The sequence below is a fragment of the Rhinopithecus bieti genome, unplaced genomic scaffold, assembly GCF_001698545.2.
Source record: "Rhinopithecus bieti isolate Rb0 unplaced genomic scaffold, ASM169854v2 scaffold_15133, whole genome shotgun sequence".
Classification (NCBI taxonomy): Eukaryota; Metazoa; Chordata; class Mammalia; order Primates; family Cercopithecidae; genus Rhinopithecus; species Rhinopithecus bieti.
Genome location: NW_016808815.1, coordinates 981,722 through 1,006,037, shown reverse-complemented (window position 1 = coordinate 1,006,037; position 24,316 = coordinate 981,722). Strand labels below are relative to the sequence as shown.

General features: G+C 35.6%; 1 protein-coding gene across 1 annotated transcript in view; it reads right to left on the bottom strand.

Annotated features, from left to right (window-relative positions):
- The window catches only part of SCYL2 (SCY1 like pseudokinase 2), a 72,476-nt gene that overhangs the window by 42,944 nt on the left and 5,216 nt on the right, over window positions 1–24,316 (bottom strand). Inside the window, exons 2-3 of the mRNA XM_017887241.1 lie at window positions 12,824–13,028; window positions 3,294–3,451 (exon numbers count right to left, since the gene is read on the bottom strand). Coding sequence (XP_017742730.1) covers window positions 3,294–3,451; window positions 12,824–13,000 — 335 coding nt within the window. The 5' untranslated portion in view covers window positions 13,001–13,028. The remainder of the gene's footprint in view (window positions 1–3,293; window positions 3,452–12,823; window positions 13,029–24,316) is intronic.

Sequence of the window (24,316 nt, the reverse complement as noted above, 5' to 3'; positions counted from 1 at the left end):
ACTGCAGAAAAAATTTCCAGAACATAGGAATAATGATTAAATTACTAACAAGAACCAAAAGTTTACATAAAGTAGTTTTACATAGCTAATAAGTTTGAAATGCTAAAACCAATTTTAAAGGAAACAACTCTTTTTTACATATTAAATAAAACACAATACCTGAAAGACAAAACAACATATATATGAGTATTACATAAACAAATATAAAAATAATAAATATAAGAACACTTTTAAAATGTCTGGAAGATATAGAGAGAGAAAAGGTGAAATTTCACCAGATATAACAAGAACAATGCATAAGTGGCAAAAACTAGGTTCTGTACACAAAAAATGACAAGGCAAAATCCATGTATTATAAAAAAAAGAAAAAAGATAATATCTATATTACATAATCAAATATATGTATAACACAATTGATTATAAAATTCAAAAATAAAAATATATTAAAAAAAAAATATTAAGTATATCTAATTAAACTATCAATAAGAAAGTTAGACTATTTTACATTTGGTAATTTCAGCATAGACATAATCCACTTAAACCAACAAAGTTAGGAGCCTCTGCATACAAATTATACTAGATAAATCACTTGGTCTTTTAAACTAAGAGTTGCGATAATTGTAATATTTTTTAAAACCTAAAAAGTGAGAAAATAAAACACTACTTCAACCGTCTTGTTCAAATGATTGATATTCTTTACAGAAAACCAATAAACTAATTCAAAATACCGTTACATTATACCTATGGTATTATCCTTATTTATAAAGCTGTTAATTTTCAGAATACGTTCAAAGGAACTTCCGGATTTCCCACAGATGACCCTGGAATAGGAGTAGTCAGGAAGAGAGACAAGGCATAGCTAGCTCCAGCAGCCCAGTTCCCACTTCATAAAGCAGTTTTGCTTTTATCTATTTTATATGTCATTTTGAAAGGTATCAGTTACTACATTTTTTAAATGACTAGTCTTTCATGTACAAGAATATTTATAAACTCAGAAAATGTTAGATATTAACATTCAGTGGCCTTACAGAGTAATGATCAAGAGCTCAGGCTTTGAGGACAGATACCTGACTTTAAGTCCCAGCATCCTTATGTGCTATCTTGGTAACAATGGACACTATTGTTCTGAGCCTCACTTCACCCATTTGTAAAATGGTGATAATAGACCCGCCTTAAAGGGTTAATATAAAGATCAAATGAGAAAATCATGTAAAATACATAAAGCATGTAAGCTCAATAAGCTTACCACAGGTATTATAATTACCAAGCATTTGCCACTCAAGCCCTAACATTTTAGGCCTTGGGCTTTAGGCTCTGGCAATGAAGAACTACAGAGTAGTTCAGTAACGTGGCTATATAACAAGCTTCTGCGCCTGCGTAGTAACTGTTAAATGGCAGTTATGTCCTTTAACAGATGTCTCATCTGTTCCAGTACCTGAATAACTTTTCTTCTGCCTTAAATCTGTTTCTCAAATGAGAGCATAAGCAGAAGCTTAATATATAAGAAACAAAAACAGAGCTTAGGTTGAAGGAGAGAAAGGGTCACATTGTCCTGCCACCTGCTCAGCCATCATCAAGGAAACTGCCTATTCTGTACTCCCAACACTTAGCTCATTAACACAATGGACCATAAGGCATGCTTTTGTTGAACTCTAAGGTTAAAAAAAAAAAAACTGTCTTACAGACTCACATAGTGTCTTCTCTGCTAGGTCCCTTTGAATCTACTTTTTTAGCTTCCAAACTGTCATTCTACTAAAATTACTGAATGTGACTAACAACCTCTCACTGGTCAAATGTAACGAATTCTTCTATGTTCTTTTCTTTTTTATTCTGTGTTCCCCAGTGTTAGTGGGTTTTTTTCCTTCCTTTTGCTTCCATGACATGCTGCCAATTCTCCTGCCATACGACAATATTTCTCCTAATTTTTTCTTTGGCTCTCGTTTTCCCTACATTTCAAGGTTCTTTCCTCAGTACTCTGCTCCTTTTACTCATACTCTTGAAAAACTCACTTTGTTTTAGGTTTTAATTACTGCCTGTAAATGACTCATCCCCATATACATCACCAACTCTGGACTGTCATCTGAATTACTCTTTCTGTAGTGCATTTCCTTTGGGTAATTCCAGTGTCATCTCAGTATTATTAATTCATTAAAACTGGAAGTTTTCTTTTCTTCCCTAAAGTGTCCCTATTTCTATCAATGCTACTACAATTTTTACAACCTAACAATTAGGATATCTTAAAGTAATCTTTGAATTGTCTCTCTTCATGATTGCCAATAAATTCCTAATTCTATAATATTTAAATCGCTATACAAAAAGCTGCAGGGACACAGAAAAGTATAACTCATAGCCCTTCTCCCCTCAAGACACTTGAAATGTAATTATGAGATATAAGACATGTAAATACAACATAAAATAACAAGGATAGGTAGGATTCTAGTAGGTGACATTAGAGATACTGATAGAAAACACTCCAGAGGAAATAGCACCAAGAAATACAGAGTCAGGAAAGTGTAGGATACGTGTGGGATAAGCTCTGTGTCCTCCACCTTCCCATTCTTCCCCTATCCTTAAAAATCTTAAGGGCCAACAGGGCCACAGGACACACATACCAAACGATCTGATTAAGATTTTCTGAATTAAGAGAGGGGAATACAGTCTGCTGAGGAAGAAGGAAGAAAGGCATAAATTTGGGGTTATAAGTAATGTCGAAAAGGTTATCTAAAGGAGTATTAAAAGTGCCACAAGCTTGAGGGTCCAGTTAGGATTACATAAATTTCATTTTCTTGTCATTCTCAGTAATACTTCCCAAGCTCACCCTTGAGAAAAACAGATGGTAAAGTAACTGAGAGCTATGGACTGACATGCTGGACATAGTAGAAGGTTAAATGTTTGAAACAGTAGTTGGCACACACACAAAATTGGCTTCCAAATACTGTATCAATGAAAAGGAGACAAGAAATTCTAGCAAATTAGCAAGGACAGCTACTTTCAGGCAAGAACTGTATTCCATACCCTTGCATCTTCTATTATGACTATTGTAGTGATGAGCACAGGGTAGGCACTGAAGTACAGAATCATAGCAAAAGTAAAGAAAGTATTAATATTTCAAAGAGAGACATATACATAGACAGTGTAAATAAATTTTAGGGAGAAAACTAATGCATAAGACCTCAACACTGACAGTATAAGAATTTTTCAATGACAATACTTGAAATGGACAGATTTCAAATATAAAATTATTTTAACTATTTGTTCAGGAAGTCTACTATGTAAGTTTTATAAAAATTTACCTGGATTCCTCTAAAGGATGCTGGACAGTAAGAAGTCGAGGGTGTCGAAGCCGAGTTAACTGTTGGACTCCTCGTTTTAGAGAATCAATGATTTGATCCTTTTCAAATTTTTGATACTTGTCAATCAGTTTTTTATCAAAGACAAAAACTGCCACTTCCTAAATAAAAGAATTGAGTAATTTTAGTCAAGAAATATAGAAAAGTAATAAAATTATATGAATGTCACAATCTACAAATAGAAATAACTACACCATAAAAATTTTAGCATCATAGTAATACTTTTCTGATATCAAAGAGTTGGTTTCCTTATGATAGTAAATCTAACCATTTTAAAAGGTGTAAAACCTAGAGTCCTCATCTAAAGAACACAGGAAAAAACCTTACCTTTGAATTCTGCTATCACAGGTACATATTAACTGTGTACAATCTGTTGTTTCCTGTGTAGTAAACTCTTACGGACGCAGAATTCAAAGAAAATGTTTAAACATTTAAAATGTAACTTACAGTGATAATCCTGAAGTATACTACGAAATCTTGAAATGCTTTTTGAAAGAAAGGTTGTATGTCAGGGAGCACTTGTTCGTAAGAAAAACAAATTTGTAGTATCTTTTAGACATGAATATTCTATATTCCATCTCATACCTTCCTATCCCCCATCTTGTTAGGGGCAGTAAATGTAAATGGTTACTAGTACAGGGACTTGCTCTCCCACCACCTCTCTTTGAAATCATTCACAGCTTATTTTATACTATTAAAAGCACATATCCTCCTTATCATCTTCTTCTCTTCACTATCCCTCAGATACCCAAGGAAAAACAGTTCTCATCTAGTTACCCCTCTTAACAAATCAATAAAAAAAAACTCTACTGATAGGTGATGTGTTCTCGGTAATAATGCAAAATAAACTGAAAGCAAAATTAGCAAAGAATGCTAGCCTTCCAAAATTCCTTGAAAGATTTAGAAACTCTTTCAGAATTTCTGTCTTTGAAAGCCTCAAATTAAACCTACTGCTACTCAACTATCAATATCCAAGACATTATTTTTCTATTCTCATTTTTTTCTCTTCTAATTATTTTCTTCTGTTCTGCATTTTTGCTACATTAGCATTATTATTTACACAAGTTAGCCTGGCAACTCAATCATCTCAGAGAGATTCACCGCAAAAAATCCAATACAATAAATTTCCCAAATATAACTTGTAAAATGAGGGTTCCTTATGTATATAAATGAGTTAAGGATATTAGAGGAGTAAGTCTCTGAAAAGTGGCAACAAAAAGGAATTATTTAGCACTGTAACTCAATTAAAAGACAACATTCCCCCAAGCATTTGTGAATAAGGCAGCATTTACCACAATAAAACAACAGAGAATGTATTTATACAGCCCTCCAGACATTGGCATTAGATCAGAGGAGACTTTGAGTCAATTTCCCTTCAACTGACCAGCTGCCTTTGGGCAAGTTTTGTCAGCAGAAAAAAAAAAAAAGAATAAAGAATAGTAGGAATACCTCAAAGGAACACTGAAGAATAAGTCACACAGTAATATAAAAAGAACTTACTGTAATACTTGACATATTCAATTCATGTCAGCTAATGTCGTTACACCACTAACATCAAGACCTGTATTTCGTTCTTTTCTATTACTGATGAGTTTTCTGCTGGCACCCATCTGATCAATGACACATATATATGATCAGTGATACACACATTCAAGACCAATGGTCAAGAATCAACTTTGAAAGATAGAGATTCAACATCCTGTCAACTTGATAAGGAACATCAATATATTAAGCTAAACAAAATGATGTGATATAAACCCAATACCATTCCCATGTCACACAGAAATAAACTTGCAGCATCTAAGAATATAACAGTGATCAAGAGCCCAGTTTCCAGAGTCATACAAACCTAAAATGGAATTTAACTCCTGCCATTTATTATGCTGACCCTGAAGTCAAACCTTGGTCATTGTTATTTTCAGACCAGAGTCAAAAAAGGAATGAGATAAAACATGAAAATATAATACACTCTACAGCTAAAGTTTCAGGCATTAGTCTACTAGAAAATCTTACAAATAGAGGTTCCCAAGTCAACTATTTATATAATAGAAATAACAATAGGTAGCATTTTCATATAAATATGTGCCAAGCACTGTGCTAAGTACTTTTCAGGAATTATTCTATTCCTCACAGAAACCCTATGAGACAAATATATTAACTTTACAAATGAGGATGTTGTGGAGAAGATAAATGTTTTCTAAGATAAAAAAAAGTCAAGTTTCAAACACAGTTAGTCCACAGGACTATATTTTTAGCCAAGACATCATTCTGTCGCCCCAGAAATAACACAGGGAAAATACGGAACACCAAAGTAAAACACGATGCATGTCTTCAAGAAAGAAATCAGTCATGTAGGCTGAGTAACAGCTTTAAATAGCACTCATATAAACACCTCATCTTAACTCCTGATCATTATGAGGCACAGGACAACCAGGAGGTAAGAGTTTTACATAACACTAATTTGAACTAAAAACAAATGACCTAAAACTTCAAGTTCCCATCTTGCCATTCATATGTACAATCTTATTTTAGTAAGTCTTCTGCTATAACACATTTTATAAATACATCCAATTTAAATGTTTTGTGGCTGGTGTGGTAGCTCACGCCTGTAATCCCAGCACTTTGGAGCCTGGGCAGCAGAGCAAGATTCCTTCTCAAAAAAATAAATAAATAAAATAAATAAATGTTTTATTTTTCAAGTTTTTTTTTTTCTTTTTTTTTCTTTTTTTTGAGACAGGGTCTCACTCTATCACCCAGGCTGGAGTGCAGTGGCACAATCATGGCTCACTGTAGCCTCCCACCTCCCAGTCTCAAGTGATCCTCTCACCTCAGTCTCCCAAGTAGCTGGGACCACAGCTGTGCGCCACTATGCCCGACAAATTTTTAAATTTTTTTGTAGAGACAAGGTCTCACCATGCTGCCCAGGCTGGTCTCAAACTCCTGGACTCAAGCAATCCTCCCACCTCAACCTCCCAAAGTATTGAGATTACAGGCATAAGCCACCATGCTCAGCTCAAGATGTTCTAAATATATATACATAAAAAGGACCACATGAAATAGCTCTTGCAGTTTCACCACATTTAAAGAGGAACACTATAGTTCATGAAGAAAAAGAAAACACTGGCTGGGCATGGTGGCTCATGCTTATAATCCTAACACTGTGAAAATGAACCAGGAGAATGGTTTGACGCCAGGGACTCGAGACCAACCTGGGCAACACAGTAAGGCCCCATCTCTTAAAAGAAAAAAAGAAAAGAAAAAAAAACTCACAAAATTCTCTCAGTCCATTGTTTTAGGTCAAAGATGATAGATTCCTAAATAAGTCAGAATAGGTTATCAACTATCTTAAAAATATTTTCTCTTTGTTTCAAACAATTGATTAAAATTACCCAATGTTAACAAGGTTGTGTTGTTAATCCTCAGGCCTCATACTGACTTCCGAAAAGAAAACTATTACACTGTACAAAGCCTCTCATCAGAATATACCATAATCTAATTTCTAACTTACATTTTTCTTTTACTACTTTTCTATACTACCCACTTGGCTAACACATATCACTTATGCAAAAGTTCAATCACCTTATATATATTACAATCTTCTTGAAGAAAGAAACAATGTCTTATGTGTCTCCGTATCTACCACAGAACCCAGCAGTTATGCCTAGAAGATACTCAGATATCTATTGCCTACTGATAGTAAAGAAAGATAAGCAATTAAAGCTTTTATCATTTTAATTAAAATATTTAACTTTTATTAACAAAATTTCAAATATACAGAAAAAATCAAATAGTACAATCATCCAGTATGTCTTCTGCTTAACATTCAACAACTGTTAACCGTAGTTAAATTTTGAGAGTTTTTTAATACAAAAATTATTAGAGCAAAATATAAGCAATATATGGTATACTATTCTTTATTTATTAATTGCTTATTCTTTAAAAACATTGGCAAAGAAAGACACTCACTAGAAAGTATTTTTTCTCAATAGCCTAACTTTAAACAAAAAAGGCTATGAAAATATTCTAAAAAACTATATTATTTGTCACAATACAGTATACGTCCCATTTGATACAGACCTAATTTATAATTTTTAAGAGCTACTTGTGAGTCAGGCATGGTGGCACATGCCTGTAATCCCAGCTACTTGGGAGGCTGAGGTGGGAGGATCGCTTGAGCCCAGGAGGTCAAGGCTGTAGTAAGCTATGGTTGTGCCTGTGAATAGCCACTGTACTCCAGCCTGAGCAACATACTAAAACCGCCATCTCTGGGGGGAAAAACAAAAAACAAAGAGGCTAGTCTGCTTACTACAAAGTTGAGCTCTGTTGATAACAAGATAGTTTTAAGTAATAAAATTTAAATTACATAATTTTCCAACAGCGATCACGACCTCCACTAATCTAACCCTCAGAAGCACCAGAGGTGGTTTCTGGAACACAGATGTTCCCTGAGATCTCTATTTTATGGACCCTCATGACTGGCTGGTGGTGACTATCAAGCATTACACACTCCATTTTTCATCTGATTTTGGGATGTTCCTTCTTCAAAACAATAAACCAAAATATAAACTTTTATTTACATTAAGTTAAAAATAAGTTGTTGAGAAGAATGAAAGGTAAAACATACCCCTTAAAATTCCTAGTCTATGATCATATTTTGTCTAGGTGACATGACTAGCATATTTGGCTTTGCACAAAAGTTTCCTTTATTTTAAAACTATTAATTATTCTAATTTAATTATTTATTATAATTTAATTATGCTTTTGTATATATAATGTTAGCAAGCCTCATCCATGAATACTGGCATCTGGATAACACAATGTATATTTTGTAGTAAGGACGGATTATGTCCTGTACATTTTATAGTAAGGAAGGGATTATGGCCAACCCGACGTTTGGTAGAGTGGGTAAGATATGAACAATAATTAAGTATTTATTATATAATAATTATTAGAAATTAATCAATCTTCACTATCCTCATAGAAACAGTCATTTCAGGGAGGTGTTATGAAGCCCCTGAAGTAGGGCAAAAATATCAGGTCAACAAACACAACTTTTAAAGCAAACTAACACAAAGGTACCCTTTTTTTTTCAAGAAAAAAGGTCTACTGTAAAAGCAAATATAAAAGGTCATAATAAATGTAAAATACTAGAAGACTACTCATAAATGTTAAACTAATCAATTTTGAAGGGTAATTCCTTGACAACACAGAATCTTACGTCAAGATCAACAGAAATGCTTACTAAATAAATGCTTAAATATCCCAAGACCAGGCAAAATTACATGTATAAACATATACACATACATACACATTTTTTAAAACATCTTCTTCCAAAATAAATCCCTTAGCTTGATATTTGACAGTTGAAAGAAATTTCAAAATGTAGAATTATTCTTCTACTTGAAAGGAGGTAAAAATCAGGGACATAGCTGAGACGGAAATAAGACGTATGTGGTGTTTTATTAGAAATCATTTAAACAAATTAGCAGCCTTGATAGTCATAATATTCCTACCTAACAGATAACATAGTATTCCAACTTTTAAAGGACATACACGTATGTACGTATATATATGGTAAACATTTCTCATTTATTATATATATATAGCTTGGCCAAAATAAAAATTTCCATCTTTAATGACTAGTTTAAATAAAGTATAACTTAAAAATTAGCAAAATCAATGAAATCCAACCAAGGGCACTTGCCTCAGAAATACCTCTCAAATAAATATTTATAACAAAGAACATAACAATATGTTTGAAAATAATACCTCTATTCAAATGACCATTTTAAGCCTGAAAACATGAAATTGTGTAAAAAGACTAAGTCAGTTAGAAAACTGTAACAGAAATATAATGGTATAAATTCCATGTCTGAATTACCTATCAGACATTCTTAAAGTTCAGAAGAGAGGGAAGCAGGGACTATTTCACTGAATTTTCAAAAATTAAATAAACCCTCCACCCAGAATGTCTAAAATTAAAAAGACTATATAACAACATTGGCAGGGATGTGAAGAAACTGTAACTGCTGGTGGAAGTTTCTAGTACACTGGCATCACCCTGGAAAAACTATTTGGCAATGAACACATACACTACAACCTAGCAATTCCATACCTAGGTAATGCCTCATATGTGCCAATGGCACAAACAAGAATGTCTACAGCTGTACTCTATCAATGAAAAAGAAAAACTGCGTTGTTCAACAACACAGATTAGCTTATCCATGTACTATTAAGGAAAAGGGGTCAAACACAAGAGTATATACAATTCCATTTAAATAAAGTTCAAAACAGGCAAAATTATTCTAGTGTTAAAGGACAAGGTAGTGGTTATCCCTGGAGAGAAGGGGGTTAGGAATAATGACTAGGAAAGGACACCAGTATTAGTATTTTTTATTGGTCTGGATGCTGGTTACATGGGTGTATTCACTGTGAACATAAGCTGTACACTCAGGATTTGTGCAATATTCTATAATATGCTGAACACGTTATTAAAATAATTTACATTTTAAAATTAAGCAGACTACACAATTTTTTTTAGACAGAGTCTCCCTACATTGCGCATGTTGGTCTCAAACTCCTGAGCTGAAGGGGTCCTTCCACCTTGGCCTCCCAAAGTGCTGAGACTACAGGCATAAGCCACCATTCCTGGCCAATACCACAATTTTTATTCTCTAAATATCACCTAGAGATGTCTTTAGCATCCCAGCTGAGATTCCAGAAAAAAATAATAATGAGAAACTAAGAGCCGCTTCTAAATGAACACTCAAAAAAGAAACTAGGCCGGGCGTGGTGGCTCATGCCTGTAATCCCAGCACTTTGTGAGGCTGAGAAGGGCGGATCACTTGAGATTGGGAGTTTTAGACCAGTCTGGCCAACGTGGTGAAACCCTGTCTCTACTAAAAATACAAAAATTAGCCAGCCATGGTGGCGCACGCCTGTAGTCCTAGCGACTCGGGAGACTGTGGTGGGAGAATTGCTTTAACCCGGGAGGCGGAGGTTGCAGGGAGCCCAGATCGCACCATTGCACTCCAGCCTGGGCGAAAGAGCGAGACGCTGTCTCAAAAAAAAAAAAAAAAAAGAAAAAAGAAAAGAAAAAGAAACTAAATAGCTCTACAAGTTCACTAATAGCATATACCATTAGTATAAAACTTAAATAGTAGCTTAAAAAGCCAATAAGCTATCAGTAAAGAGCTATCAATTTCAATATGTTTACAAACCTTATAATTTGGTAAATTTATCCAAATAATAAGTGAAAAATCTTAATATCTTATTTTTTTTGAGGCAGAGTCTTGCTCTGTCACCTAGGCTAGAGTGCAGTGGCGCCATCTCAGCTCACCGCAACCTCCACCTCCCAGGTTCAAGAGATTCTCCTGCCTTAGCCTCTGGACTAGCTGGTACTACAGGCATGTGCCACCACACCCAGCTAATTTTTGTATTTTTAGTAGAGATGGGGTTTCACCACGTTGCCCAGACTGGTCTAAAACTCCCGACCTCAAGTGATCTGCCCACCTCAGCCTCCCAAAGTGCTGGAATTACAGGCATGAGCCACTGCACCTGGCCATCTTCAAATATTAAAACTATGTGTGAAAATCCCCCGTCCCAAACTCCTAACCCATTGTTTACCTCAAACTCAATGTCAAATTTCAGATCATATATGCTGCCATATAACACAATTGCAATACGGCATAAGAAAGACTGAGAGGGTAGAAAGCATGACCTGAGTCTTAATGCCTCTTTACGGAGAAAAAAGAGATCAAGAACAGTTATCTTTTTTTGTTATTTTTCTTCCAGGTTATCTAGATCAGTACTGTCCTATCAACAGAATTTTCTGTAAAGATAGAAAGTTCTATATCTACATTGTCCAGTACAGTGGTCCTAGACTAGCCACATGTGGCCATGGAACATCTGAAATGTGACTAGTACAACTAAGGAATTTAAAATAATTTAACTTTGGCTACCATACTGGGTAGCATAGCTCTAGACTGTATATTTGGTATGATTCACTGAGTAAAAATGAGACAAATGAAAAAGAATTAAAACTTTTCAATTAAAGCGGAAATTTAAATGATGCTTCAATGTCAAGGTGGTTAAGGACTTAGCTATTCTTTAAAAAATTAACCAGTAGTAAAGATAGGATACTCAGTTCTGACCCCTGCAAGTTGATGGAGGCAAAAAAAGAAAATTTGAACGTATATCCACTGAGCTCACTGGTGTACCACCTTTCACTCCACAGCAATAAATATAGAAAAAAAGTGGAATGTAGTCAAGTTTCCTAAGAAAATCCAGTGCTGACAGTCAGCAGTTGAGAATGGGGTTCTATCATTTGTGCCTGGTTCTCATGTTCTAGAAGCTCCAACATCATCAGGAGATTTCAGCATATGAACTACTGATATTACCACAACTACCTAGAACCTTTCTGGTTAGGCACAGAGATGCTATTATATATTATCACATCCTTAATAAAAATGTCTAATTTTGTAAATTTGTTATTTTGTTTTCCCCTTATATAACTGATTGTAAAAGCAATGTGTGCTGGAATCAGAGGATGTTGTTCATTTACATAACTCATGACCTCATTAATAGTTTTTAGGTAGTCAATACTCAAGAAATCATTTACTTTTTTGGATGAGCTTATGGTGAATTGAAGAAAAAGCAATGTTCAAAAGCAACAAATCGATCAGCATTTCAGATGCAGATCAACTCTGAATTTCAATAAAGACTTCCAAATGGCAATAAAAACAAGATTTAACAGGTTGGATACAAATAACATACCAGCAAATTATCACAGGACCAAGATTCCTATTTCATAAAAGGATAACCAAAGCCAATTCGGTCTTCAGTGTACTTAGCTGGAAAATAAGCTAACTTCGGAAAAGAAGCAAATAATGCATACCCACAATTGTATGATCGTGGTAGTTATTGGGAGGTATATATAAGAAATCCATTACATTTTACAACCCATATATTTCACTTGTAGGGAAGTAAAAGTACTTTTGAAAACAGTGATTTTGGCCTGGCACAGTGGCTCACGCTGTAATCCCAGCACTAAGACTGAACTAAGACACACTTAACATCGAAAAATTTAACTAGGTATTTTGCCAGTAACATACTGACAAACATGAAAAGAAAATTTAAGAAACATGGCAATTTCTATCCTAAAACATATACTTCGCTAAATATTACAATCTAATATACTAGTTTGCTCAACTGACATGTTTATGAAGTAAGCAAAATTAGATTTCAAGATGATATGGTATGTCAAACAGTATATCTGTAACCAGGAGGATTTAGAACATATTTAAAAGCATTTGTTTTTTGTATGACATCATAAGATAAAATGAGAACTAAAGAACTCATTTAAGAACCTATTAAAGAACTTTTGGCATTTCTTAACATAAAAATGCATACATGCATTTTACGGTTCTTAGCATGTGTGTTTTTTTCCAACTGGATGCTGAATTAAAACTTACCTGCTTTGTTGACTTTTTTGTGCCATTAAAAATCTTCCAAGCTAGCCCATTGCCACCACTGGCAATGTGTCGACCAACATCAAATTCTCTAGTGACAGGATTTCCCATTACAGCACTAGTGACATCAGCTGTTACTTTTGTAACAGTACTCTTCAATTTATTAAGCATGGACTCCATGGCTGCAATATTGGGTAGTTACAGTCACCTAGAAAAACAGAAGGATAGTGCAGAACTGATCATTTCTTATTTGTATAAGCATTTATTCAAAGTTTAATTCGAAAAGCATAAGATCTCCCAAACAGTGAACAGAATAATCCTATATAGATAAAAGTTGTATGTTGGTTTTGTCCTCAGAGAACCCAATACACTTTAGTACAAATGTAAGTCCACAAATCAAACTGTTCGCTTCAACCTCAGTTCTCACTGACCAGGAAAAGATATATTCACACTTGACAATGACATTAAAAAAGAGACTGAATATTGCTCAACTGTATAACACGGATCCTGTAAGACTTATAGTGGGGGGTGGGCATGGTGGCTCATGCCTGTAATACCAGCACTTCAGGAGGCCAAGGCAAGTGGATCACCTGAGGCCAGAAGTTTGAGACCAGCTGGCCAACACGGTGAAACACCATCTCTACTAAAAATACAAAAATTAGCCAGGCATGGTGGCAGGTGCCTGTAGTCCTAGCTACTTGGGAGGCTGAAGCCCAAGAATCACTTGAACCCAGGAGGTGGAGGCTGCAGTGAGCCGGAATCGTGCCACGGCACTCCAGCCTGGGTGACAGAGAGAGACTGCATCTCAAAAAAAAAAAAAAAAAAAAAAAAAAAAAAAAAGACTTAAAAGTGGGGTTTGTGGGGTTTGAGAGGCCAAAGCAGGAGGATCATTTAAGGCCAGGAGTTTAAGACCAGTCTGGCCAACATGACGAAAAACCGTCTCTACAAAAAATACAAAAATTAGCCAGGCATGGTGGCGCGCGCCCATAATCCCAGTTACTCGGGAGACTGAGGTACAAGACTTGCTTGAACCCGGGAGACGGAAGTTGCAGTGAGTCAAGAGTCGAGATCACACTATTTTGCACTCCAGGCTGGGTGACAGAATGACTCTGTCTCAAAAACAACAACAACAACAAATATAGAAGGTCTGACTCTCACTTCACATTTAAAATTTACTCTTTTTTTTCTTTTCCACCCCTTTTCACAGGTGTTGATCACTTCACATTAAAAACAACAATATAAAACTTAAAAGATGCTAACGTTTTACTAAGCAATAAATTTGTATCTTCTTTATTATTATTTCTCTGTAGAGACAGGGTCTTGCTATGTTGCCCAGGCTGGTCTCAAACTCCTAGCCTCATGTGATCCTCCCATCTTGGTCTCCCAAAGTGCTGAGATTACAGGAATAAACAAGCCACCACGTCTAGCCCAGATTGGTATTTTATAAAAAGTTTTATTCATTATTAAATAATAATTACATTCAACTATCAAATCACTTAAGAAAATATCCTAAAAGAGAAGCATTGGCCAGGCACAGTGGCTCATGCTTGTAATCCCAGCACTTTGGGAGGCTGATGGAGGTGGATCACTTGAGCTCACAAGTTCAAGACCAGCCTGGGAAGCATGGAGAAACCCTGTCTCTACAAAAAATACGAAAATTAGCCAGGAATGGCGGCACATGCCTGTACTCCCAGCTACTTGGAAGGCTGAGGTGGAAGGATCGTTTGAGCCTGGGACGGGGAGCTGCAATGAGCTGGGATAGCACCATTGCACTCCCGCCTGGGTGACAGCCAGAATCTATCTCCAAAAAAAAAAAAAAAAAGCACTGATGGTAAAGGGGCAATAAAATACATACACGCATAATGAGCATAAGCATAAAGTCTGAAGACTATTTTTAAAATTTTACATAGTTTTGTTATGAATGACGTGTCATTAATGAATACTTATCATTTATTTGGTAATTTTTAATAAGCATAATGATCAGTAGTTGTTACCGGTTGAATATTTATCCTAAATGCTTGGGACCAGAAGCATTTTGGATTTTTTTATTTTTTTCAGATGTTGGAATGCTCGCATTACATACTTACTGACTGAGCAACCCTAATTCAAAAATCCAAAATCCGAAATGCTCCAATGAGCATTTTCTTTAAGCACCATGTCACTGCTCAAAAAGTTTCAGATTTTGGAGCACTTCAGATTTTTGGATTAGGGATATTCAACCTGTAGTAATAATTAGTAATTGCCAGGCTTAACTTTTCTCCTTTGGTAAATTAAAATAGACTCTAATTGTGATGATGTCTGTTGACATCTTTAGTTGAAGAAAGCTAAAGGAAGCTTTCTTCAAACTATAATGTCTGTATCTCTAGGGTTACCTGAAGACTTTTCAGGGAATACATGGGCATAGATAGTTTTAAGGTAGCAGTTCCTAATCTGGAGTCAGGTAAAGACTTCAAAGATAATTAGAGGTATTATTAGGCCCCCATACTAGGCTTTGTTATTGAATGCATTAAACATATATAACACCATTTTGTAGTTATGGAAATGTTATTACAATTATTTCAAAATAATGTTTTTATTCTATACTTTTATTTCATACATTTAAAATATTACTCTAAGTAAATAAATGAATAAGTTACTCTAACTTCTGGCCATAAGGGAGGAACAAAGAGTGAATCTGCCCTCTTGCTTTTAACAACTAGAAAACTAAACAAAATATATGAAACACATTTTTTCAGACATTGAACAGGCAGCAAGAGCCTTTGATCCCAGTAAGAAAGAGAACTAACAAGAGAACCAGGATTGCCCCAGAGGCACATTGCAAACTACAGAGCATAAAGCAGAATTCCAGGTAGCTATCTAGCTGAATTGAGAAGCTGGAGGGACAAACTGGCATTCAAGAATGCGGAGGTAGATGAAAGTTCTGAGACACAATTTCAAAGTGAATGAAGCTAAAGAAAATGCAGAGAGGTCCCCTTCATGCTCTGTTCCCTGGTCCCACACATGCTTATGCATAGTGTGACACTCCACCAGGTCTGGCAAGAACCAAACTAGAAAGCTATGAGTTGAATAGTTTCAAGGTTCACACAAGGCTGCAAATCATTCGGTATCTCATCAGCTGGAGTAGTGAGTCTTCACTGACCACTAAGACATTTAGCAGAAACCTTGTAAGAACCATGCCTTAATAGTGGGGTAAACCACCCTTAGAGTAAAAGCTAATCTAAATCTGCTCTAAAATCAATTCTCAAATGACCGAAGTAATAATAAATTACTAAACTGCCTACCGGAACAAAACCCAATAGTTATGAAAAGAAGACACATAACATGCACAAAAAATTCAGATATTAAACAATGTAACATTCACAATGTTCAGCAGGCAATCAATAACTATTAGACATGCCAAGAAGCAAGATGATGTGACTTACACAACAGTAGACCCCAACCCCCAGGCCGCAGATTAGTACCAGTCCATGGCCTATTAGGAACGGGGCTGCAAAGCAGGTGAGCAGTAGGCGAGCAAGTATTCCTGCCTAAGCTCCACCTCCTGTCAGATAGGTGGCAGCAATGGATTCTCATAGAAGTGTGAATCCTACTGCAAACTGCACATGCGAGGGATCTAGGTTGTGTACTCCTTATGAGAATCTAACTAATGCCTGATGATCTGAGGTAGAACAGTTTCACCCTGAAACCAAGCCCCCCACACCCCATCCATGGAAAAACTGTCTTCTAGGAAACTGGTCCCTGGTGCCAAAAAGGTTGGGGACTGCTGCTATACAAAGCTCCAAGAAATTAAATAAACCACATGCGGGATAAACACAAAGAAACCCATACATAGATATACCAAATAGCTGAAAATCAGTGATTAAAAGAAAAATCTTGAAAGCAGCCACAGAAAACAAGTAAATTACACATAAGAACAAAGATAAGAATTTCCACAGACTGGCCAGGTGCGGTGGCTCATGCCTGTAATCCCAGCACTCTGGGAGGCTGAGGCAGGCAGATCACGAGGTCAAGGGATGGAGACCATCCTGGCAAACATGGTGAAATCTCATCTCTACTAAAAATACAAAAATTAGCTGGGCAAGGTGGTACATGCCTATAGTCCCAGCTACTCAGGAGGCTGAGGTAGAAGAATCGCTTGAACCCAGGAGGTGAAGGCTGCAGTAAGCCAAGATCGCACCACGGCACTCCAGCTTGGCAAGGGAGCAAGACTCTGTCTCAAAAGAAAAAAAAAAAAAAAAAAAAAAAAGAATTTCCCCAGATTTGGCAGAAACAACACATGCCAGAGAACAACTGAATAAGGTCTTTAAAACTGGTAAAGGAAACTGTCAACCTAGAATTCTATAGGTTGGGAAAAAAACTTTCAAAACTCAATGTGAAATAAAGAAATTTTCAGAAAAACAACAGATAATCACTATAAAAACTAGTAGAGCTGGGAGGATCACTTGAGCCCAGCAGTTCGAGATGAGCCTAGGCAACACAGTAAGACCCCATCTCTACAAAAAATAGAAAAATTATCCAGGTATGGTGTCACCTGACTGTAGTCTCATCTACTCAGGAGGCTGAGGCAGAAGAATCAACTGAGACCAGGAGGTGGAGGCTACAGTGAGCTGTGATTGTGCCACTGTACTCCAGCCTGGGTGACAGAACAAGATCCTCTAAGAAAAGAAAGGAAAAGAAAAAAAAAAAAAACTTAAGAAAGTTTTAAAAGCAGAACAATAAAATAAAATGATGTGGGTATATAAAAAATACTTTTCATGTCATAATATACTTAAAAGATAGCTGATCATTTAAAACAAAAATAATAAAAATGTATTGTGCTTATAACATATGTAGAAGAACTGGCATAAGAAAGAACAGGAGGGGGAAATGTAAGTATATTTTTTAAAGATCCTTACATTATAGGTGAGGCAGTACAGTATCATTTGAAGGCAGGTTGTGGTAAGTTAAATGATATATACTGTAAACCCTCGAATAATAACAAAATAAAATTAACTACAAAATAATAAAGTGATATAACTAAATTGTAAAGATAAAAATAAACCCTAAAGCAAACTGAATAAATATAAAAAGAAGCAGAAAAGAGGAAGGAACAAAAAACAAATGCAGCAAATACAAAATAAATAGCAAGATGGTTGACTTAAATCCAACCATATCAATAAATTACATTAAGTGTAAACAATTTAAAATTTCAATTGCAAGGCAGAGATTGTCAAATTGGATAAAAAAGCAAGATCTAACTATATGCTGCTTACAAAAACCCACTTTAAAAGTATAAAAACACAGGTAAAAGAATGTGAAAATATACCAAGTTGGAGTGGCTATATTAATAAGAGAATAAGCTTGACGACAAAGAGGTAATTTTGTAATGACAAAGTTGTCAATTCACCAAAAAGACATAACAATACTAAATATGTACACACCCAATAAGAGAACTTCAAAATAAATGCAGCAGAAAGTGGCAGAACTGACAGAAGAAATGGACAAATTCATAATTATAGTTGGAGACTTCACGAGTTCTCACTTAGTAACACAGAGCAAGCAGGGAGAAAATCAGTAAGGACAGAGATTTCAATAGCACTATCAAACAACCTGAACTAAAACACTCACTCTACAAATAACAAATTGTTTTCATGTAGATATGTAACATTCACTAAAACGAAGTATATGTTGGGCTATGAAACAAGTCTCGAAATATTTATAACTACTGAAATAATACAAACTATTTTCTTTGACTACAATAAAATTAAACTAGAAATCAATAATAGATTAAAATACATAGAAAAACTGCAAATATATGGAAATTGATCAACACCTTTTTTTTTTTTGAGATGGAGTCTTGCTCTGTTGCCCAGGCTGGAGTGCAGTGGCACAATCTCGGCTCACTTAAACCTCCACCTCCTGGGTTCACGCCATTCTCCTGCCTCAGCCTCCCAAGTAGCTGGGACTATAGGCGCTTGCCAGTACGCCCGGCTAATTTTTTGTATTCTTTAGTACAGACGGGGTTTCACTGTGTTAGCCAGGATGGTCTCGATCTCCTGACCTTGTGATCTGCCCGCCTTGGCTTCCCAAAGTGCTGGGATTACATGTGTGAGCCACCACGCCCGGCCAATCAACACTTTTAAATAATCCAAGGGCTAAAAAAGAAATCACAAAGAAATTTCAAAAATATTTTGAAGTGAATGAAAATGAAAATTTGTAAGTCGTAACTAAAGCAGTACTTACAAAGAAATCTATAGTTGCAAATGTTTACATTAGGGGTTTTAAAAGTCCGAAATAATGGTCTAAGCTTCTACCTTAAGAAGTTAGAAAAACAGAAAATTAAAATAAGTAGACAGAAGAGGAGGAATCAATGAAAGAGTTTAATGTAATGTGAATTTAACGTAATTTAATACTTTATTTAATAGAGAAATGAAAAAGAGGAAGAACAATCCAATGAAGCAAAAAAAAAAAGTTTTGAAAAGATCAATGAAATCAGTAAAACTTTAGCTGCACTCATCAAGAAAATTGTAGCAAGGTGCAGTGGCTCATGCTTGTAATCCCAACACTCTGGGAGGCTAAAGCAGGAGGATCACTTGAGCCCAGGAGTTCAAGACCAGCCTAAGCAACATAAGGAGACCATGTTTCTACAAAAAAATGAAAAATAAAATTAGCAGGGCATGGTGGTGTGTGCTATGGTCCCAGCTACTTGGGAGGCTGAGGTGAAAGTATTGCTTAAGTCTGCGAGGTCAAGGCTGCAGTGAGCCATGATTGTGCCACTCCCCTCTGGCCTGGATGACAAAGAGTGGGATCCTGTTTCAAAAATAAAAATAAAAAAAGAAAAGAAAAATTTTAAAAGACACAAATGACCAACAACAGAAATTCCACAGATTCTAATCTTAAAGCTTCTCCATGAGTAGCATATATCATCAAACATTCAAGGAAAAAATCATACCAAGTCCACACAAACTCTCCCAAAACAGAAGAGGAGAGGATACTTTCCATTTCATGTTATATAGTCAGTATTACCTTGACATCAACACCAAATAATGCCACAGCAATAAAACTGCAAACCAATGTTCCTCGTTAATATGTAAAAATCCTTAAGATATTAGAACACCACATCCAACCCCACAACCAAATGGGGTTCACTTCAGGAATGCAATGTTAATTCAACATTTAAAAACGAATCCATGTAATTCACATTAACTGAATAATGAAAAAAAGCAAGATAATCTTAGTAGAAGCAGAGAAAAAACTTGACAAAATTCAATACTAATTCATAATAAAAACCCTCAGGAAACTAAGAACAGAAAGGAACTTCTTCAACCTGATAAACAGCATCTTTGAATATTTACAGCTAATATTATATTTAAAGATAAATACTGACCACTTTTCTCCCTAAGTTTCAGAACAAGGTAGGTATACCCACTTTTACCACTTCTATTCAACATTCCAATAGTGGTCCTAGCCAAGGCAATAAAGCAAGAAAATGTAATAAAAGGCATTCAGACTGCGAAGAAAGAAAACAATTTATTCCCAAATGATACAACTGCATACACAGAACATCAGAAGGAATGAATCTACAAAAAAGCCACCAGAGCGAATACATGAGTTTGGCAAGATAGTAGAATACAAGAACAACATATTTGAAAAGATTGTATTTCTAGGCTGGGCATAGTAATTCATGCCTGTAATCCCAGAACTTTGGGAGGCTGAGGTGGAAGGATTGCTTGAGTACAGGAGTTTGAGATCAGCCTGGGCAATATATCAAGACCCCAAAAAGTTTTTAAAAATTAGCCAGGAGCAGTGGCACATGTCTGCAGTCCTAGCTACTCAATAGGCTGAGGCAGAAGGATCACTTGAGCCTGGGAGGTTGAGGATGCAGTGAGGCGTGATGACACTAATGCACTCCAGCCTAGGTGACAGGGTGAGACCCTGTCTTGAAAAAAAAATTGCATTTCTATGTATTTCTATTAGAAAATTTAAAATTTAAAAATACCGTTTCAAGGGTATATAATATCTATGAATAAATTTAACAAGCTATGCAAGATCTATACAATGAAAACAAAAAACTGCTAATAGAAACTGAAGAAAACCTAAATAAATGGAACGATATACTATGATCATGAGTTGGAAGATTCAATATGGTTAATGTGTCAATTATCCTCAATAATCTACAAATTCAACGCAATTCAACCAGAATCCCAGCACGCTTTCTGTAGAAAGTGACAAACTGATTCTAGAATATTACTGTGAGAAGGGATTCACAGGCTTTACTAAACTGTCAAAAGGGTCTATAGCACAAACAAAGTTTTAAAGTCCTATCACTCTCCAAGTTGTCAACTTCCATGTGTACTCTTTCCTAAAATTGATTTGCCTGAGACCAAGTCTATGTCCTGAAGATTTTCCTTAACCACTTCTTTCTTCACAATTTTTTTCCCACTTGACTAAAACAAAGTATTACTCTCAGCCATCCTAGTGTTACTGTAGGCCATTTTCCTAGGTGTAAACAATTTTGTGGGAGGAAGGGGATGCAATTTGTAGATTTAATTCTAAGAGAAAGCCACTTAAGAGTAAAGCACAAGGAAGTCTGATAAGAAATACTAAAGGAGGCTATACCTTGCTTCTTTCAGGACAGATGTTAATAACAAGAACACATGCTATCTATCACAGAATTACAATTAAGAAGATGGTTGTCACAGAGATATAAGAACACATTTCAATTGATAAAATCCAAGGTTTTGATGAAGTAAAGCACTATCACAATATACAACAATTTAGAAATTAGATATTGTGCAACTATTTAAACTCTTAATAAAAAAACTCCAGATGAGATCAACTTTAAAAATGTGCAAAAGGAGCATGTTATTCAAAATTATTTGATACACAAGCAAAAATATTTGAAGACCACTGATCTCAGGTAGTTTGTATCCTGTTTATTAACAAAATTTTACTTATGTAAATATAACCCACTTTCTTCTATTAAAGATTTGAACCGCCTATAAATGGAAATGGAGACTCACTTTCCCTTTCTAATTTAATGCTGCATTTTTGTAAGCAGCTAGAAAATGTAGCTACTGGCATTATGAAAACATTTACTGGCTATGCCAAGTTGTTCTCTAGGAACATCTGCTGTTGATTTTGATGGGAAGGTGAAAGGATACAAAATTCTATTTAAAACCATACATATCTATTCCTCTAAGGCTACCTGACAAGCTACATATTAAATGCCTTGCACCTTGTTATACATTGAGAATACAGAGGTTCTGCTTTTTAGGGACTCCATCCAATAGCAGACTCAGTCTTGCAAAGAGTTACAGCAAATAACTTGTGGTAAGAATGTACATGCTATGGAAATATTAAGATGGGCTCAAAACTATAAAGTATTTTTCAGGTAAGAAAAGGCAGAAGTAGTATTCCGGAAGGGATTATAATACCATGTGCCAAGATTCATAAGGGAGGAAGACTATGGTGTGGTCTGAAAACTACAGAGTTCCATATGAAAACAAAGCATATTTTCAGAATTGATATTCAATTTTGAGATGCTATCCATCATCCAGAGTCAACACTGGTTAACATACGGCAGAGAATAGGCATGGAAATTCATTTGGTGGTTTAATATTTACTGAGTATCCACTATGTATCTGATACTATATGAGAAACTGGGAAGGAAGTAAATGAAAAGCTATGAAACACCTTACATTAAAGGGGAAGACAGACAAAACCACCACAGCATTAGCCTACAGGTGATAAAATGCTACAGAATATACATGCACGGTGTTATAGAAACAAAAAGAAGAGGAATAGAATGTTTCCCAAAAACAGCCATGCTAGAGGAGTAAACTGGATACAGAATAGGAGAACTGTAGGAGTAAAATCACAAAGTAAAAACCAAGTTCAGTTAAAAGCTGAAGAAAAAGAAGAAAGTATGGCAGAGGAGACTAAAAAGCCAGATCACCAAGGACATTGAGTAGTAAGAAATCAAGCTATGGAAGCCACAGAAGGGTTTCAGGCATGAGTAAGATGATCAATCACTCTATCAAGCAGAGTGGAAGATATACTAAAGGTGGAGGCTGAGAATACGGCAAGACTGAAGAGAACTTCAATATGCAATTCAGGGATATTTATAATTCAGAATATATACAAAGCAAGAAAATAAAGGAAATATGGAGGAAGATAGAGAAGAGATGGTGGGTAAAGGAGGTATTTCAAAGGTGCTAGTTACACAGATATTTATTTGGTATTTACATGTTCAACTACATTATATACTTTTATGCATTATATTTCACATTTTAAACAAAATTTTAAACGGAGAAAGGTTGCTGAATTACAAAAATAGCAGTGAGAAAGGAGAAGAAAGGAAAAATTAAGAAACAATTTAAAACCAAGAGAAGAAAAGGACAAAACTAAGCAGTCTACCCCACCACCAATTTCAGAGTCTTGCTAGAAGGTGAAGCCATTTACCAAGACAGGATATATAGAAGCCAGTTGTTTTATGGGGGAAGAACTCAACTTTGGACATGCAGAATTTGAGTGCCTGAATGACACTCAGATGGAGGCATCTAGTAGGTTTTAGACATGCAGTCCAAAACTTACAAAAAACCGTCCAGACTGAACGTAAAAATTGGTGCACCATGAGCCAGTATGGTAGACTATGGCCTTGAAAAATATCACCCAAAGAGACCCAAGAAGAATACCATGAAAATTACAGAAGGTCAAGGACAGAGTAATCTCCAAGGAGCCTGTAAAATAAGACCTGAACTTAAAGTTGAGATTTTGAATTATTAGCATAGCCATTTGACATGTAAGAAACTTAGAGTCCAAATATCTTTTCTTAAAATTATAGCTTTTCATTTGTCCTTTGATTAATGAAGAAAAAAGCCTATATTTTCCAATGACAAAATTATAAATGATGGAAATTCTTATTCATGTAAGGCATTTCTCATTGCATACCATTTATTATAATTCACTAGAAATTCAATCATCTTCCCTTCCTAAATCTCAGCCAAAATAGGATTTGGGGTAGCTTCAGTATGATTCCAAGATTGTACCTCTCTACCATCCAGCTCAGCCATCACCTGGCTTTCAGTAGAACCAGAACGTGAATCTGTTGTAATACTAGATTTTGCGTGCACCTGGCAGAAAGTCGGATGAGTATTACAGCATTTGACAGCAGGTGGCTGAAAGGAACTGGCAATTCTTTCAGTCCTGCCTGCTCATGAATTCTAGATACAGCAAGAAATATAACAGGTAAAATTATATTTATGCTTAAGAAAGACTTCCTGAATTTTCTTTCTTTTTTTTATAGGAGACTTTTATTTTATTTTATTTTTTTATTATTATACTTTAAGTTCTAGGGTACATGTGCATAACGTGCAGGTTTGTTACATATGTATACTTGTGCCATGTTGGTGTGCTGCACCCATCAACTCGTCAGCACCCATCAATTCATCATTTATATTAGGTATAACTCCCAATGCAATCCCTCCCCCCTCCCCCCTCCCCATGATAGGCCCC